The 20,006-nt window shown below is 39.5% G+C and overlaps 3 protein-coding genes across 3 annotated transcripts, besides 2 other annotated features; 1 reads left to right on the top strand and 2 right to left on the bottom strand.

Moving 5' to 3' along the window:
* Positions 1-9,863: 9,863 nt before the first annotated feature.
* Positions 9,864-11,053, top strand: N7503_009384 (uncharacterized protein; the record flags this gene model as incomplete). Its single annotated transcript, XM_057068930.1, is given in 9 exon segments — positions 9,864-9,917; positions 9,961-10,007; positions 10,050-10,144; positions 10,223-10,251; positions 10,270-10,536; positions 10,637-10,663; positions 10,675-10,823; positions 10,873-10,945; positions 10,997-11,053. 9 exon segments carry the CDS (start codon positions 9,864-9,866, stop codon positions 11,051-11,053), a joined length of 798 nt encoding a protein of 265 aa, XP_056919785.1.
* Positions 11,054-11,395: 342 nt separating this feature from the next.
* Positions 11,396-11,416: a sequence feature (Short protein (N7503_009383, KAJ5793405.1) was converted to a misc_feature.).
* A 48-nt stretch (positions 11,417-11,464) lies between these two features.
* Positions 11,465-11,518: a sequence feature (Short protein (N7503_009383, KAJ5793405.1) was converted to a misc_feature.).
* Positions 11,519-17,632: 6,114 nt separating this feature from the next.
* Positions 17,633-17,907, bottom strand: N7503_009382 (uncharacterized protein; the record flags this gene model as incomplete). The annotated part of the gene is made up of 2 exons (XM_057068929.1): positions 17,633-17,794; positions 17,830-17,907. The coding sequence occupies 2 exons, from the start codon at positions 17,905-17,907 to the stop codon at positions 17,633-17,635; spliced, it is 240 nt and encodes a 79-aa protein (XP_056919784.1).
* Positions 17,908-18,222: 315 nt separating this feature from the next.
* N7503_009381 (uncharacterized protein) lies at positions 18,223-18,497 on the bottom strand (the record flags this gene model as incomplete). Its single annotated transcript, XM_057068928.1, has 2 exons — positions 18,223-18,408; positions 18,483-18,497. The coding sequence occupies 2 exons, from the start codon at positions 18,495-18,497 to the stop codon at positions 18,223-18,225; spliced, it is 201 nt and encodes a 66-aa protein (XP_056919783.1).
* Between the last annotated feature and the right edge of the window lie 1,509 nt (positions 18,498-20,006).

Below are 20,006 nucleotides of genomic sequence, written 5' to 3'. Positions count from 1 at the left end.
CAAAAACGAAAGACTTTGAGCTAGGCGGATCTAGATAGAGAGCGGAAGTGTCTTTTTGCTTATAGGTCTGATTCCTAATAGACACGCTGTACTAAGGCAACGGGCATTTATAACCTTCGTGTGGCGATTCTAAGATATAACGGAAGTGCTTAGCACTAAGTTCGATTTAAGAAGTGATTTTATATACTTTATAGGCCGCCTACCCTCCTTCTCTATTTTGCTATCTACGCACCTTTCCTTTGCCGTCTAGTGATTCTTTATACCATATAAGTCAATCTCGATAATATTACCTTCTACTCTCACCCTCCTATAAAGTCCTTCTCGCGTGCCTTCCCTACTTCTTACTAGAGGACCTATAATGCCTCTATAGCTCCGCAACCCCTTCTATATATTCTTTCACCTAGACCACATTTTCATGGAACGACATTCAACTTAATATCTAGTGCTAGTACCCATGTCTCTTTATAACCCCGAACCCCCCTAAAGGGAGACTCGGATCTACGTCTAGGTAGTGAATTTGATATTGAGATAGAGAGGTCTATTTTGCAAAATAGTCAGGCCACGCATAAGATTAACCTGGATATGCCCCTTGACTCGGGACTCTAACATGAATCCTATATTAATATGCCCTAAGGGGACCACATCCACTTAATTGCTGGTATATCAACTTATTATTAAATTATAATAGGCGAGCGTAGCTAATATCTCCACTAGGTAATCTAGACCGATACCCTTTAGTAGAGTCTCTTAATATATCATATAATTTAGATACGGCTTTAATACTAGTAGAACCTTAGTTATAGTAACTAGGTTAGCACGACTATGATCTCTTTGTTCGACCTATTTCCCTAACTTATACTAGGCCTACCTATTACCCCCACCGTTGCCTTACTAGATTTATTAAAAGATCGTCGTCGAGCTAGTATCTCGTGCTTAGGAACTTGTGATGAGACTGATAAAGATCCTATCGTACCTAGAGTCAGCTTGACTAGCGCGCGTGGCTTGCCGTCACCCTCGCTAGATTTGCTTATATATCCTAGTAATGAAGATATCATACAAGAAGAATCTACCGAAGACGATACTAATGCTGGGACAGAAATTTCGGGAGATCTAGCGGGAGTTATAAGGGGTGAAGTAACTACGACATAAATTACCTAGTTTATAGACCCCTCTATCGGAGAGGCTATCTTAGATAAGCATAAAGAAGGCAGGCTATCTACGAAGAGTTAAGCTCTAGCCATCTTTCCTCACGGACCTCGAACTCGTCCAATCAAGTAGTCAAAAGACACTCTAGCAAGTAAATATTCCCTACGTCGGCGACTAAACGCAGACTCTACCCGACTAGGGCAATCCCCTACTATTTCTATGGTTATTCTAGCCCGTCGAACCGATGAATTAGTGATAAGGATAAAGAACAATCCTCTAACTAGAGCACGATATAGTAATTCGAGCGATAGTAATAGCTGCAACTTCGACAATAATAGGGCAATATAGGCATCGATAGAGGAGTATTTACCATTTTTAGGTAGATCTAAGTCTAAGACGAGAGGAGGCCCACTAAAAAGACTAAAGAGGGTAAAGGAAAATCACTTAGCCTCGAGTAAGTTTATTATCGCGGGATATACACCGTAGTCCCTAAAGCCCCTAAAGGGTGGTTTTGCAGTCACGCCGAGTGAAACCTAAGAGATTTTTGGTCGCGGAGTTCTTCGTATTTAAGCTCACGGCTTAGGGCATGCTTATTTTATGACTTTCCTTCTAGAGGCTTCTTAGCCTCTATCTATGATAGAACTGCCTCTTAATCGGTCTTTAGATCCGAAGGGTCTCTCTGAGAACGCATCGTCGCCTTAATTAAGATGCAAAAGACGTCGTCAACGAAACACATCTAAAGCGCGTGAAGATAGAGATAAGTGGTTGGTAAAAGCACCACGGCATTCGCGATCTCGTGATGGTCGTAATAAAGCCCAACAAAAACCTAGGAAGCGCCTGCCGTGGTCTTCTAAGGAGGAGGATTTTCTGCTGGATTTAAAAAAGATAAGCAAAGACCGTGGTCAGAGGTGACAAGATTGTTTTCGGACCGATTTCCTAGAAGAAGACCTAGTACAATCTAAGTACACTAGAGTAAGTACGGGGCCTAAATAAGCATGGCGAGATAGGGCTAGAAAAGCCGCGTGAATATATTTAAGTGTTATTATTAAGAAATCAGGGTTATTATGTAGAAAAATAGGCTAATGTTTCATACTATTTTTGCTAACCCTATGGCCTAATGTCTATGTACGTCTAGGTTTGGGTGGAGGCTTATGCTAAAGTCCCCTAGAAATTAGAAATATGATTTATTTAATATTAAGAATAAATGTGGCTAAATCTTACACGCATGAATGAGATAGCTACTATAGAGTTCTAAATATATAGTAGCTCGGAGAACCTATCTACTAATTACACATAATAACATTTACTCTGGCTAGTGAGAAAACAGGCCGCAATATTGGATGGCTATAATCTATATAAACGCTCCCGTGACGAAAGCGAGGCTGACCCACTCGTTGCTGAATCCCCGATATATCACGTGATCTAATGACTAATAACACGCCTTAATCTGGCCTGCTCGAGACCCATTTTTTTCTTATGATTAAATAATAATAATACCGTAGCACCCTTGGCAACCTTGGCTTGGATATCTCGCTATTGCATTTTATATTACTAGTGAACCCCTTTGCCTAGAATGGACGATTACTATAAACTTGTCGTGGCTTAATTCTTCGAGCCACTGCTAAACCTCTCCTAAGAATCGTGTCACCATTTCGTCTTGTACTATATTATGCCCGCTCTTCTTCCTAACACTACTAGTAAGGTAGAAGTTTAATCTAGTCTTTTTTAGGGAAGCATGAGCTATACCGCTATACTATATATTTATTCCACGCATGCTGACTCTCGAATCGTCGTTTAGTTCCGAAACGAAAAGTAAGACCTCTACGTAGTCGCCGAGGCGAGTTGTATATATGGACCTATTATACCTATGGTCACATACTAGGGTATATATAAAGGACTCTTTATGTATATATCACCTTTTATAGAAGGGACACCCTATATTAGTGTCTTGATATCTTCTAAGGACTTTCAACTGCCGCTCTAGAAGAAGATGGTGACTATTTTAGACCTTATAGACCTCGTGACTCGCGGAGCTAAAGCGAACGATAATATTTCCGACACCGCCATAGTCGAGCTTACCTCTACTCTTAACAAAACCTAGTATATAGTCAATGACTACACTTTCTAGAACACATCTATTAAAAGCAATATTTCTACTTATATCAGCATAGTCCTACTCTAACTACGCGATCTCGCTGCTCTCCCCGTTACCCTTACCCACCAGGACCTTGCCCTATTTAATTACCTTATAGATCCGTCTACGGGCCGGATTAAAGCTATACTTGACTGGGATGGTGCTTTTTATCTCCTAGTTAGGTTAAACTTTTATTTTATGGATAACCTTTTAGGGTTCATGACTCTAGAAGGTTGGCAAGATATAGAGGATCGTCATAACCTTAAAGTAGCTTTTTATAATCGGGCTCTAGCTAGTCTTGCGGCATAGGGATATAAGAGTATAATAAAAGAATAACTGGAGTTATAGAAGGCGATTGGAATGTTGGTCTACGGTGTGGAGCGGCTTCTTAAGTTCAAAGACGAACGATCTGAGCACTATCTAGATGGGTATCTTCGGGGATTATTATTTATGAATAAAGTAATTGGACGAGAGAGTGAGTGATGCGTGGGCTGTTTAATTTGTATATAGTTGAAGAGACACTAAGACTTATTGTTGACTGTCGAGGTAATAGGATAATAACAAGGAATAATTACCCCGGGACCTCGTATAATGAATTGCTAGTACTGTAGATATAACTAATGAAGGGAAGAGGGCATCCTAACAAAACCTAGGACCTAGTAAGGGGAATGGTGCGTTAATAGTATTTGTAAACCTTAATACCCCTATTTATCAACATTCCACCGTGTTATAACCTTGGCTTAATGCTCTATATATGGCTTCGAGTCCTAAAACACTTTATGATTACTAGAGTTTATAGGGGAATAAATATTATTCCCTTTGCATTCAACAACCCTATATTCATTGATATAGAAACTCCATCCGGTGATAACAGGTTCACTCGTCTCAACCTCTTGCTCGGACGTAAGGCGAAGGGGAACACTAATGGTGCCGCGCCCACTAGGATGCGTGAATTTAATAAAATCACCTCTATGTGCAGGATTCGGTATGATTAAGATCCGTTCCTCTAAGCTATAAGCTTTAAGAAAGGCGGCAAGTTCTAAAGCGAACTCTACTTTAAGATGAGTCGCCGCGCCGCTGGCATCGTACTTAAATGCTTAGAATAGGCCATTCTAGTTGAGAAACCATAAGTTCGGTGCAATCTTAGCTACATCGATGCTCGTAAGAGCCTTTAGGGTGCAGATATCCGTTTCGGGGGATTGAATCTCGTGGACTATCATAGTTCTATCTTAGAGTGTATCGTGGCGATGGAGAAGTCCGGCTCCTAGCTTTATATGTATATTATAACTAATAAATATATTTGCGATAGATGCTAAGGTCGCCTTGTCGATCTCTTTTTCCTGCTCTTCGAAGGTCTTAATAGTATTAAAAGAGAATATATCTAAGATGGCACTCTCTATTGCAACTGCCATTTTCTTAGTAGGTCTTACTGTTTTGCCACTAATGTCAGTAATTACGCCATACAGGACAGTAGTAGAGTTAGGTAACCCACGCATCTATGCATCCTCTATATAAATAGATAATAGAAGGGTGGTAACGATGCTTAGGTTATATTGAGTAGAACATACCTTCTTATAACGTGAAGATATGAAGCTTATATAGTAGGTTGGGGCTACTATATTATTATAGTATGCTTTTAATGAAATTTGCGCGAGATGATAAGTATAAATTGGGAGGGAATAGAAAAAGCGAACTAAGAGGGATGTCTATATTTATCAGAGAAAAGCCTGATTGATCCTTATTATTGACTTTACTCGAGCTAAAATATACTCTAATGAAGGTTTTAGATTAATATAATAACTATCAAAGCTGTTATTAATCATTAGACCAAGAGCGTCGCGCGAATAGCCCTGAGCATAGAACCAACGTGAAATCCCGTGCATTAGCGCGAGGCTGTGACACGTATATAAAATTGCGGTGGGTGTTAGAGGTGATGTCTTTTTACTTAGATAAAGTGTTTAGAGCCTTATATTTTAGTCTAGCGGATCTAATATTAGTCCTAAAGGAGTTTAAGACTGTCTAGCCTAGGGCTGGTGTGTAGCTATATAGAGATATAGGCTTTAAAGGAGGACTTTAGCCCTTGTAGTAACGACGTATGAGTGGCGCATAGCCCCCGCTTTCTTAGCGCTTGGCTAACTTATTTAGCCCGACGACTACGTTAATGGATAAGAGCTTGGGATTATATGTGGATAAATCAGATCTACTCACTACTAAGTGGATTTGATGTATAGTTGCTTTTGAATGTTTATCATTAATTAAATAGTAATAAAATTTTATGTTCTCTATATGCGAAAATGACGTGAATCTATAGATAGGTGTTAACTATGTTGAATTAATTAGAAATTTGTTGATGGCTGCTTAAAATAGGGCTTGATCTTTTTATGCTACTCTTAATATGTTAAGACTGATTATTCTCTAAGCATTACCAACTTATAAGTAGGGTAGTGCTGTTATAAGTTATCTCTAGATACGTAACTAACTAAGCCAACTTAGGATAGGCTAACAATCAATCCCTCTATTATTTTATATTGATGCGAGCCTGAAATAGCCTGGATAGACGTATTTGGTGCTAGATGTCGACTGTAATAAAGTGTGTGTGGAGTGTTTCTAGCGTTTCACACGTGAGTGCTTTTATTAAGCACGCTCGAACCCACATAAGGATTATACGACGACTTACGCAATAAAGCTATATTCGAAATGGATTAAATGATGGAGATTCGAGGGTATATACTATATATGTTATTATGCATTTTAAAAAATAAATAGGATAAAGATTAGCACTTTAGGCGGTAATGAGCGGAAATAGCTATTTAAGGGTTGCAATGCGTACAAAAAGGCAGCTATAGCTAGTAGTAGGTAAAATCATATAGGAAAAGAGGACTTCTGGTTGCTAGAGGGGAAGTGTGATCAGTACTGGTCAAAAGTTAGAAGATTATAGGCAAAAAGGATCATAAATGTGCTACTCTGGGCTAAAATGGACTGGGTGGTATTAGTATATGCTTTACGCATGATAAATGCATCCCTGTCTGTCCTAAAAACATGGTTGGAGTATGATAAGCCATAAGTAGCCATATTGAGCTAACGGAAAACGGGGGGTTAATGCTTAGGATGGGATATTATAAAAAAGTCCGCGCCCAATTTGTTATATTATTCTCTCATTTCGACTTGCTTTAGTCTAAATTTGTTTAAAAGCCTCCAAAGTCATATCACCGACCGAGTGTTTCTTTAATTCCCTGGTTTCCTAAAAAGAATTTCTTGATAATAGCCCATTCCTAGATGCGAACGGCCAGAAAGGACTGGAATCGGCGTATTGTCTATTTCATGATATAATTAAACACTCGTCTTCGCGGCAGACCTAGAATAGACGTAATAAGGCGCGATAATATCTTAAAAATGTGTACTCCCTAGGTAAACCATTATTTGTCCTTGTTGTGGTCACAATCTCCATTACTGATCTGGCAGTATTAGAGCATAAAGAATTATTTCCTTATCTTAAGGATTGGTGGCAAAATAATATACCCTCTAAAAAGTTTACATCCCGCGCGATTAAGCTCATTAACGAACTCGAGCATAAAAGAGAGAAAGGAGGCCTTATCTATATATAACGTAAGTGATTTTTCCCACTTCCTAAAGGCATCAATGCTGACCTAGCTTAAAGAAAGAACAAAAAGCAGGACTCTTAGGAAGGCCCGGGGTGTTAAGAATAAGAGGGTAGCAAACACCGTCCCCCTTAGCAGCCTAATTGAGTAACCCACCGAAATCCAGAATGCCCTTTAAGGGTTTGGTAGTGCCCCTTTATTCTTTGCATTCTTAGATAATACTAACTAAAGTATTTTAGTTAGTGAAGAATCCGAGAACGCGTAGTTATTAGTTACTAGAAGCTCGGGTTCGTCTTTATAAAAATGTGATTTCACAAAAAGAATGCTAATATGTTATAGGATCCATCGGAGCATTCGCGATAGACGTGACCGATGAAGAGCTAATATCCTTCCTTTCTTCGTAATTAATGGGCTTCCTCTAAACGTATTATGCAGAATTTCCCTATCTATAAGTTATTAGCGAAATGCTTCGAATCAGCGGGCCTAACCTACAGCTTTTATACCCTCTTCTTAATCTTATACCTCCTTATATCCATATCGACCTTTAACTACCTACGGGGTTTAACGTTAATATCGAGGTGTCGAGAGAGATTAGTTATTCTTTTATTTAATATCTTTGGATGCTTTAGGCATTAGGTGTCTCTTAAAACGAAACGTCGTAATAGCACGTTCCTAAATATAAGGCATATACGTCCACTACTTAATATAAGGATTCTTTGGCCGCTTCCTGTCCTGGGTCCCGTTAAAAGTATATTAATGCTGCCCGCTGTAATTCGCGAGTGGATAACGCCCTCTCTATCGTCTCTATATATTAGGACTGCCGGAGCGACGTTAGAGTCTAAGATTTTTCTATTGAAAAACGTTGTTTCGAGTATGACGGATTTTCCATTCTATAGAGATAATAGTGAGCGGTTAAAGATGCGTAAAATACCTAGGATCCTGACTAATAACGATTTTGCTTCCTCTTCTAGACCCTTATTATCTTATGACTTTAGCTTTTGAAATACATTCTTATTGATTATGTTTATTATAATTCCGTTTTTTGGTATTTTGAGGGTGCGGGAAAGTTTTGCGTGGAATGGGAACTGCGTGATATAACGTTAGGTATGCGCGTTAGTAACTTTTAGGATGATCGAGTGGATAACTAGTGGTTGCTTAATATGCTTGCCTTTTAAACTCTAGTTTCCAAGAAGGGTTTGTCGAAGGTAATTATTATTTATAATAGTGCGAAGGAAGAAACTGGAAAGCCCATCGCGGGGGCCTTTAGGTAGTAAACTGAAGTTATGTGACTTCGTGTCGTCGGAATCAAACGCGAAGGCATGTCGCGTAGCACACTAGCTATTGTAATTTATATTAATGCTGAAGTAGGGATATTGACTTCAATCTAGATTTTCTTGCTATCGTGTTATAAAAGCGCAAGAATGGTGGAAATAGAGAGAAGACGCTTATAATCTACTAGGCATCTTTCGATATAGTTTACCCTACTTCGCACCATCCCGTCTTATTTTATAATATTATTAGACAGAAACTATAGTTTGTCTATACTTTGTCCTACTTGAATCATTCCTAGAACATAAAATCCTATTTAATACTATTTTACTAGCGGAATCTGTTAACTTGGAATATTTTGTCTTTTTATGTTCTATATAAGAATAATATAAATCATTAGTGTTTAATCACTGTCCTGGCGTCAGTAACCGCAATCCGACTACGCTAGAAATACCTTTTTATAAGCACGAATCACATTAAAGAAGCTACGTAAGCTCTAGTTAATAGACTAAAAAGCAAAGCGTGTCTATGATCCGACGGCCTACCTAGCTAAGATTAAGCCCCTAATTGCCTATCTAGATCGCTTATCCCTATACTCTGATTCCTGGGTTGCACTTAAAACCCCTGTAAAGTTGCGGCATTTATTACGTTCGATAAATTGAGCTATTCGGAGCTGAAAGAATATATAAGGGTGCAGCCCACCAAGCTTCTATGTACCGTAACGCCAATCTTTGATTTTCAAACTCCGTTTCTTTTATTCTCTTAATAGTCCTGAATCTTTTAGCTGCGATACTATAGCACTCATAGACAACCTAAATCCCCCTGGCTAAGGCTTAGAGCCCCTAGGTAAAGGGTCGGCTATGCCATAAGCTACCGTGAAGGATCTAAGGGATCTTTATAATATTCTAAGAAAGGTGCTTTCAGACCTTAAGGACCCTCTAAACACTCTTATCTTCTAGGAAAACTCCTAACCAGGGCCTGATATAGTTTAGCTAGTGCAATTACTATATAAGTTTAACTATGATAGACATTCCTCTGTGGTAGTGATTCCTTCCCTATGTTGCCCTGTGAGTAATGAATAAGACGTGATCGACCTAAGGGCGGATGATGTAGATCGCAGCCTAATTATTTATATAACTCCCGATGATTTTAAGTCATTTTAGAAGTGGGTAGTAATGGCCGTTGCTTAGGCATCTTTGTTAGAATACAAGTAAATTTTGGAAAGGTAGAGAATCGTACTTCCTCTTCCTCTAGTTAGTATTGCTAATAGTAACTTAGGTGGAATGATGTCTCTTGCAAATTCGAGATCGTCGAATCCGAAATTCAAGGCGATAATGATGCCTTAGATGCGTATGTCTTTATTATACGCGAGCGCGTGGGTATGTGTCTCCGTCTTTTATTATATTGTTATCGATTAACCCCCCTGAAGATCGAAAGCCTGAGCGGGTGACTCGCTTTATTAATATAAAATCCAAGCTATTGTGCGATATCCTTCGAAAATTGTTGTAGAACGTCTGAGTAGTTAGTGTGATAGGGGATAAGCTATCCGTAAGTTATATTCTTCTCCTGGCTAAGCGAACATTTGCTGATCCTCTTTAGATCAAAGAAAACGTTCTTTTCTATTACCTCCCTAAACTTTAGCAAGCAGTAGAAGAACTAAAGACTCGATCACACTGCCATACGTAATGTTTGAAACAACTTAATCTGCTTCTTGGATGGGTAATGGAGGCGACCGCCTCTGTTTTAAGAAGTGTGTCTTCGCTGCTTTAGTAAAGATAAATTACCTTTGACCTCTTATGGGCCCTTTTTAAGCCAGGATGCCACGTGTTTACTAAGTATCTAGGCACTGAAAAGCCGAGGTATGTTATATTCGATGCAGGCGAAGAGATTACCTAAGATAGTGTTATATATTATAAACTCGAGGCCCGGTATATTGATCTTAATGGTGAAAACTTTAGGGAGGCCGGTGTGGTCTTGGGTATCTTAAAGTTCCGCGGTTCCAGGCTAATTAAATCACTTGACGCCTTTCCGCTTTATTACCACCCTAACTATGACTAAGCTCGCTAAGACCTAGTTAAGACTAGCCGTAAATTCCGAAGCCTAGTTAGTACGCATATATAGTGGTGTGATGGAAGAGCTTTTATTATAGAGGATGGTGAGCCTATTAAAATATATATTAACACCTACGTAGGTGTTAATACGGGTTTTTTTTATATAATAAAACTAAACTACTCACAACCTCGTTTTCACGATAAGTTGGCTCGAAAAACGGACGGAATATCGATCATCGATATAGACTCACTAGTCGACGATATTCGGATAAGAGTCGTCGAGAGATTAAGAGGTAATAGTATAGAGCTACATCAATTAAACGAAGACGAGCTCTTGGTCTATGCGCCTACTATACGCGGTTTTAGTTTTTAGGAGAATTGTTTCAGTGAGTTAGATAATACGCATAGTAGAGTATTCTATCCTAATTTGTGACTAGTGGAATTTACGGTTTCCGATCTACACGGTATGCGATAGTCTCGTGAATCATTTGACTGCCTCAAAAATTTCGAGGGCCCTAAAAAGCTGATCTTGTCTTTGATCGAGACTCGATTAGGTCGCACACCGATAGTTCCATTTAACGATTTTATCGCAGGGAAGGGGCGCGGACTTAACGTCCTATTATAGTGAGGGATTATAAGCGAGAGTACTTTTAGCATCTCTAATAATTAATAGTGGTCCACTAGGAGTCGGGAAGACTTTAATAGTTAAAGCTACTATAGAACGGTTTAACTTACCTCTATATTTAGTAAGACAATCATTCGGTATAGATCAAAGAAGCTATACTAAGAGAAGCTAGATCTCCGCCGGGGAACTTAATGTCGACCATAGAGACCTAAATGCGCTAGATAAGTAACTCAAGCGTATTTTTAAGATCGCGAAACACTTCAACGCGATGCTACTTTTAGATGAAGTAGATGCGTATATAGAGAGCCGCATTGCGTTATACGGGGGTCACAATCGCCTTATGACTATATTTTTGCGAAACCTTAAATATTATAAGGGAATTATGTTCCTGACCACGAATAGAGTGATAGAATTTAATAATGTAGTTCTAAGTAGAATTCACCTAAAAATGAAATACGATATATTAACGAAAGATGCGCGTCGTGATATATGGAAAGACTTCCTATCAAAAGTAAATACATACCACGGACCTGCTACTGTTAACGACTCATAGCTTCGATATTTAGAATCGATGGCCCTTAATAGACGAGATGTTAGTTCTCTTAAATAGTTAGCTAGATTATTTACTTACTATATTTAGATCAAAAATATCACGTCCGTTGCGCACGCATTGGCTAGCAGCGAAGGATATTAGGTCGACTACCGTTATCTTTAAATAGCGGCTTAAGCTAACGAGAAGTTTCTATAGGAATTCGGACACGTTGAGGGGATGAATATTTAATCTAGTAGGTTTCCTTCTAGTACTAGGGACCCTAGGAATCCTAAGCATTAGAGATATGATCATCCGATAGTTTAAAACGAAGGGCCGTACATCGAAGTCCTTTAGCTTACTTTTTCTCTTTTTTTTGTTTTTGTTTTTCAATTGCGCGCATTTTAGTCTCGGTCCAAATTGACAATCCTATGCTCTATGATCCATACCAGCCCTAGGCTATCCCCGGGCCTTTTTCTCCCCGCCCTACGACACCCGGTAGTAGGAAGTCCCACGAGACGTTTCGAACCTCCTAGCGTATCTTCCCCTCGTATAGTGGTCTTAGAATAAGTATCCCCGATGGCTATCCTATCTTGGCCCTTTTTCCATAGTGCATCTGGGCTTCAAGCTCTAATCAGTATTAACAAAATACATATCCGATAGCCACTACGAATAGCCTATTCTACGTCCCATATGTCTTTTCACAGTGTCAAACTAGAGTTAAGCTTAATAGGGTCTTCTTAGGCGATGGTTTTAAAGTGAAGACTATGCCCATCTTTTTTCTTGATTGTCTTTTATTAACCTTCCTGGCTATAAGGAATGACAACTAATTACTTAGTCTTATTAGAATTTACATAAATACTTACTTATTCGGAATCTTAGAAGGACTATTGTCGAAGCATTATAGAAAAGTAGGTAGGTGATCTACTTCTTAAAGATATCATCATTCAGGACTGGTTACCTTTACTTACAGGAATTCTTAGAAGCCATCTTTAGGCTTAATGTTCAATTTATAATTAATGACGATGCTTCTAGCTCTACTATATAAGGAGCGGATAGTTTATTAAATAGGGTACACGATCAGATCAAGATAAATTAGGGATAATTAGGCATATAGAGGGGATATCGAAAATTTACTCACTAAGCCTCCATTAACTGAACTGCGCTACATTAAGGGCCACTATAAGATACTTCTTAATTAGTACTATGGCCACTAATCTTCACTGTCCGATATTTAGTAATCGACGGGATCCTTTTTCTAATATCCGTTTCCTGGACTAATCCTACCCCTCTCTAAAGTATCTAAAATAAGAAATAAATACCTTTAACCTAATAAATGCCTTCTCACTACTATGTAAATATCACTTCCTCCTCCTTTAACCCGATGCTGAATACCCTATGCACTATAGCGGAGTTCCCGTAAGACCACCAAATTTAGAGTGATTGTATTGATTTTGATGATCTACTTGAGTTAAATAAGAAGTTTCTTTAGGGTTAAATTCGATTGTCTCCTTATTATTATGGTCCTATAGAGGAAGAGACATATGGCTTGATTCCTTCTTTGTTGAAGCTACATGAATAAAGTATCTTTACGTGGGGTAGTCAACCATATTTACGTGAACGCACGAGAGGGGATAGAGGCAAAATCCATAACGTCTAGCAACGGCCTTTTATCTCTTTCATTATGATAGAAAAGAATAATCCGCTAGAACTCTTTTAAGCGTTAAGAAGAAACAGAGAGATCAAGGTTCACGTAAGTAAGGCTTACTCGCCTAAAGCTAGACTAAAGGGATCCTTTAGTCAGAAGAAGATTATAACTAAGGCTAGGGCTATTACCTAATATCGACGTGTGTTAATTCGGCGGCGATGGAAGGTGCTTATAAATATCGATCCCTAGGAAGATATAGTAATAGAAGACATTTTCTATCTAGAAGCTATGAAGGAGGCAAAGCCTTAGATATTTAAGGTTATGGCTGCTTTATGGCAAGATGTCAATATTATAGGAATTATTATAGACGCAATTAATATAGCATAGGCAAGATCATTAAGCAAGCCACGTATAGATATATAAACTATATAATAATTATGCATTCAATTTGGGGTATTTTTTAGATAGGTCCGATTACTAATGCTATTAGAAGGTAGAATCGGCTAGAGATATATATAACATATTTGCCCATTCAGAACATAAATAAATAAGCGGATTAAATGTTTATAGTCACTAGCCAAACTAGCTTCCTCCCTATATAGCTATAGTATAGTAAAATGGCGAAAGAACCCTAGCATCTAAAACATCACTAAAAGACAGCTTACCAAATGTAAGCTCTCGACATATTCTTTTATGCTTTATACTCTTGGTATATAGTTGATAGCGAAAACGGCTTCTACCCTAATAACTACTTCTCTTTTCTCGGGCCCCACTGCTAAGAGCTTAGTGTAGGGCTTTTACTCCACTACTATAACAATAATACATAGAGTATGTAGATATAATGATATAAATACTACATAGTATAAGAGCCTTATAAAACGGGCGTATTTTCAATCATAGCTTTATAAGAAGCCAAAGCATATATATAATAGTAAGATAGAAATAGTTCTTAATAACGATGCGAATAAAGTTTATACTTTCGCCACTTATTTACGGGTATATTTCTTTTCTTTCTTTTCTTTTTTTTTTTCTATCCTTCTTCATATATCTAGCCAAATATAAAGCGATATATAGACAAGAGTAAGTAATTAAGCTAATTTATTTCTTAACTACAACAGCTACCCAAGCTATAGATTCCGGAGGCCATGAAAATTGTGGTATCGCAAGAGAGAAGGAGAGATGTGATCCAATTACGAACCACATATACTAAACTTTTACTTAATCTTATCGTGTCCTTCTAAAGATATAGCTTAAAGAGCGTTTCCTTATTTTCCACCTTAGGCGTTTACCTCTGCTCCTTTCTCTAGTAGTAATTACATAGTCGTATCGTGTCCTCGAGAAACCGTAACTTAAAGAGCAGTTCCATAGAATCTACCCTAGGTGTTAACTTCGGCTCCTTTCTCTAATAGTAACTATATAATCCTATCGTGTCCTTCCGAAGATGTAGCATAGAGAGCATTCCTAAAGTCTCCACCTTAGGCGTTGACCTCGGCTCCTTTCTCTAATAATAGCTATACGATCCTAATATATCCTTTAGAAGACGCAGCTTAAAGAGCATTTCTATACTCTCTATCTTAGGCGTTGATCTTAGCTCCTTTCTCTAGCAGCAGCTGCACAATCTTATGGTATCCCTTAGCAGACGTAGATTATAGAGCATTTCCATAAATTCCACCTTAGGCGTTAATCTTAGCTCCTTTCTCTAGCAGTAACTGCATAGTTGTATCATGTCCTTTTGAAGACGCAGCTTAGAGAGCATCCCCAAAGAATCCACCTTGGGCGTTGACCTTGGCTCCTTTCTCTAGCAGTAACTGTATAGTCGTATCGTGTCCTCGCAGAACCGTAGCTTAGAGAGCACTCCTATAAGATCTACCTTAGGCGTTGTTCCTGGCTCCTTTCTCCAGCAGCAACTGCATAGTCGTATCATGTCCTTCCGAAGACGTAGCTTGAAGAGCATTTCTATACTCTCTACCTTGGGCGTTGATCTTGGCTCCTTTCTCTAATAGCAACTGTATAATTCTATTGTGTCCTTTATAAGACGTAGATTGTAGAGCGTTTCCATATGTTCCACCTTGGGCGTTTACCTTGGCTCCTTTCTCTAGTAGTAACTACACGATCTTATCGTGTCCCTTAATAGATGCAGCGTAGAGAGTATTCCTAAAGAATCTACCTTGGGCGTTGATTTTGGCTCCTTTCTCTAATAGCAGCTACATAATCCTATTATGTCCTTCCGAAGATGCAGCTTGAAGAGCGTTTCTATAATTTCCACCCTGGGCGTTGACCTCAGCTCCTTTCTCTAGCAGCAACTCCACGATCCGATCGTGTCCTTCTAAAGACGTAGCATAGAGAGCATTCCTAAAGTCTCTACCTTGGGCGTTGACCTTGGCTCCTTTCTCTAATAATAGCTACACGATCCTAACATATCCTTTGGAAGACGTAGCTTAAAGAGCGTTTCTATACTCTCTACCCTGGGCGTTTACCTTGGCTCCTTTCTCTAGTAGTAACTATACGATCTTATCGTGTCCTTCTGAAGATGTAGCTTGAAGAGCGTTTCTAAATTTTCTACCTTGGGCGTTGACCTTGGCTCCTTTCTCTAATAACAGCTACACGATCCTATTATATCCTTCTAAAGACGCAGCTTAGAGAGCATCCCTAAAGAATCCACCTTAGGCGTTGACCTCGGCTCCTTTCTCTAGCAGTAACTACACAGTCGTATCGTGTCCTCGTAGAACCGTAGCTTGGAGAGCACTCCTATAAGATCTACCTTAGGCGTTGTTCCCGGCTCCTTTCTCCAGCAGCAACTATATAGTTGTATTATGTCCTTCCGAAGACGTAGCTTAAAGAGCAATTTCATAATCTTTATCTTAGGCGTTGATCTCGGCTCCTTTCTCTAATAGTAACTATATAATTCTATTATGTCCTTTATAAGACGTAGATTATAGAGCGTTTCCATATATTCTACCTTGGGCGTTTACCTTGGCTCCTTTCTCTAGTAGTAATTACATAGTTATATCCTGTCCTCGAGAAACCACGACTTAAAGAGCAGTTCTATAGAATCTACCCTAGGTGTTAACTTCGGCTCCTTTCTCTAGTAGCAACTCCACGATCCTATTGTGTCCTTCCGAAGACGTAGTATAGAGAGCATTCCCAAAGTCTCTACCTTAGGCGTTAACCTCGGCTCCTTTCTCTAATAACAGCTATATAATCCTATTATGTCCTTTAGAAGACGTAGCTTAGAGAGCATTTCCATATTCTCTACCTTAGGCGTTGATCTTGGCTCCTTTCTCTAATAGTAGTCGTATTACCTTCCCATAACTATTTAATGAGGCCTAAATGATAGGGTAGGTTCTGGTGCTATCTGTCGAATTAACATATTTTCCACTAAGAGAGAGTAGAAACTCAACCTCTCGCTTATGTCTATTAAATAATGCTAGATATAAAGCAGTTATTGACGGTGGATCTTCGTGAGATTTAATAGCCTTCTAAAAGATAGAGAACCATAATAAAAAGGCTTTTCTACTTATATCGTACATTTGCCGAACTTGACTAGTGGCTTCTTGGTCTTTGGCCAAGCTTATCTTTCGTTTATGGTCTGGCTAATATAATGCTGAATAATCTAGAAAGCTTCGAATATTTAAGCATGGATGTTCGTTATCTTATTCGAGATCTTCTATCAATAGGTATCGTAGATAGATAATAGCCATTTGATCTTTGGTGTTAGTCAAAGTCTATGAGTATAAGAAGTTGATACTATTGGAACTACTCTTCTTGACAAGAAATTCTCTGGCTATCTAATAAATCAAGTAGATCTTAGAGCTGTTGATGAAAACAAAAAGTCCGTATAATCGACGCAGCTTTTTCTCGATTTAGAACGGCTTAATTCTAGCATTTGCCGCAGTTTAGGCTTATAGGGAGGTGGTAATCCCGAGCGCTATAGCCATTTCCACCGTTATTAAAGGGCGCCGTGCTATAAGAATGATTTGTAGAATCTTCTTTATAATGTCTACTTAGCGGGAGGGCACTCGATTAAGGATCTTCTCGTATACCTTATCTACTGATTTAGGTATTAACTCGATTTTCGCCTTAGTCGGGCGAAGGCTGTTCTCGAATATAGATCGAATATCGTTAATGGCTAAATATAACCAGAGATACGTATGGTGCTCTATTTATAGAAGCTGCTGCTCGAGTCGCTATTCTATGTCCCGTGATAATGCCGCTCTGTCGGCTAGCTCCTTTACTCGAATCTTTACCATAAGGTCAATTTCTTGATGGATCTGATCATTCTCTTTCTCCCCTTCTAGATAAAGATATGGGAAAGAGTCCGTGATCGCTCGAAAGCTATTCTGGATATCGTCGTAAGGTCGACTAGTGACTAGGAATTTTAACCAGGTATCCTGTCCCCGCGGAAGTGATAGGTGGTGAAATGAGTGGAGCTTCTTAATAAGTCGATTTTGATCAATCTCACGGCATTCATTAAGCGCATTAAATATGTAAATGGTTTTGCATAGATCATCAGATAATACGGCGGTTATAAGCATCCTCTATAATTCATTAACCTCTTGTTGGAGCTTCTCTCTATTCTTTTCCTAAGATGGTATAGCATAACGCAGGAGCCGAGGCCGCTGGCTGAAAATTTAATGGAGTACTGAGTAAAGTGCTAAATCAAGATGATTCTGTTCATCGTTGTCTTTGAAGAAGAAGTAATAAATTGTCACTTTAGGATAAGAGTTTTCTAAGCAATCTTCGACTATCGATTGGGAAAGTACAGACTTGCCATAGCCTGGGTCGGCCGATACCTAGAGAAGATCGCTATAGCTGCTCTCTGACTAACGGATATATTCGGTGCTCTGTAGAGCCCATAGGCAGGTTCCCGCCACTTTTCTAGGATTGATGTTCCTTTGCTCCTCATAAGTAGATACCTTAAATGTTTAGAGACAACGGTTCTGCTGATTGGTCAAAGCAAACGCAACCTTCTCACGATGATGCTGTTCTTGCTGCCTAGATGCTTAGTCTAGGCGTTGATTTATGCCTTTAATTTTAGCCTTTAATCCGTCTACGTAGAGCTTTGTAAGTAAGCATCCTTAATTTAGGACTAGCTAAGCCCGTATTAATTTCACTTACTATATATATCTACTACCAAGCTCTCCTATAAAATATGGCCAACAGGGACATAGCCTAGTAGTTCTTTTATATATGCTGCGGCTGCTAGGGTAGCATATCCCTACTAATCCTTATTCTTATGTGAGTTGGCATAATCATAAATACCGCGGATGACAACGTAGGGAAAGTCCAACATTAGACTAGCTGCCTCTATTTCGAAGCATAATACCCCAGTCTCCAAACGAAGATCGTCCCTTATCCGCCTGTGCTTGATGACCTTATTACTAGAAGTAATGATACTATAATAGGGCTATGGGTCATTATCCTCGCGTTCACCTCTGGTCTGTTCCTACTCCGCTAGATATCTATCGTAGTTGCTCGCACTATTAGGATGATCATGGTTCGCCTGAAACAGTCTATCAGACTATGCACTAGGCCGGCTAAAATTTTTCTGAGTTCGAGCGCTTCTTCCGATTGCGTTTTAGATGTATTCTAGGTAGCGGGGTTCGTCCCGCAGCGCGGTAGCTCTTATCGTGCTAACTGCCGTCAATAATGCCCTCGGCGGACTATTTAAGGAGCCGGTTCGTTCGAATTCGCCATCTATAATAACCTTGCCCATGTCATATTGAATCACCCCACCACAAGTGCCTTCGGGGTAGCTAATCACAATATCGCCTAGCTGGATATCATAAGCAGCTAAGGGGATTCCACCCCTAATACCGACCATTAGTCCAATTCGAAGTGACTTAGAGAAGGTGCGAAGCATATTATTTGCGACCGTCGTAGTAGAGGTCGTCCCGTACTAGCCTCCAGGGAGGTAGGCGATCATGACGTAATATTTACCGATTTGGCCTAATGTGTAGGTATTCAAGTCTACTATATCTTGCTCCTCGAGAATCCTAAAGTACTTATTAAGCATTTCCGCAGCTACTGCAGCCTCGATTGGAAGAGCATAGATCTAGCCAATTTAGAAGGCATCTCGCGGAGGGTAAGTTATATAGAAGGTATGGCGTGATTTCGCAAAAAGAACGGTTTGTTGATGAGAATCTTAGAAGTTGTATATTAACTAATGTTAACAAGTCGTCTACTTGAACATCAGGAGAAAAGAGCCCTATTACGTGGTAGACAGCAGGAACCCCGCCCCTAGTAGTAGAGGCTTAACCCGGGCTAAGGGCGTAGTATAGCGCGGCAATTAAGCGAATACTATTAGAGAAAGCGGCCCGCCTATAGCTCAGGTGCATCGCACGTGGTAACACGTGACAATATAGTTTGTGACCGACTAACGTGGCTCGATAGACAGAACCCTATTAGTAGTGGTGGCTAGAGCAGCGCTAGATAGATATAGCGCTAATACTTAAAACATAGCGACTCGAACTTATTCGTGATATAATATAAGACTCTATATCGTATACTAACGCAGAAATTACCAAGGCTACCTATTATACTCCACGATTAATCAGCACTACCCGCTCGAACCTACGATGCTTTAGAAGTGTCAGAGCCCCTCCTAATAGTATTAGACGACGACGGATGATTACCCTACTAATGCTTAAAGCTCTCTATAAGCGCCTCCTCGAAAAGCCGGATTTATACCAGGATAAGATAGTGGTCTTCTTATGGGATGAGTTTCGCGTCCTTATGATAATATATAGCATTGGTAGGGCGCTCGCATCGGTCGGATAGTCTAAGAAAGCTATAAGATGGATAGCGCGGGGGTAGAATATTGAACTTCGGGACTTCTATCTTTATACCATCTTATCTTTCCGATCTTACCACCTAGTGTACGTGGATGAATCGGGCTATGATAAATGGGCGGGTTTTAGACGGACTGGGTGGTCTCCACTAGGAGTGACGCCTATCCAGATTTCTTAATTCCACCGCGGATAGCGTTATTAGATACTTCCCGTA

Source organism: Penicillium pulvis (assembly GCF_028828015.1).
Source record: "Penicillium pulvis strain IBT 33274 chromosome Unknown contig_7_segment1_segment0, whole genome shotgun sequence".
NCBI classification, from domain to species: domain Eukaryota; kingdom Fungi; phylum Ascomycota; class Eurotiomycetes; order Eurotiales; family Aspergillaceae; genus Penicillium; species Penicillium pulvis.
This window is presented reverse-complemented; position numbering and strand designations above follow the sequence as displayed.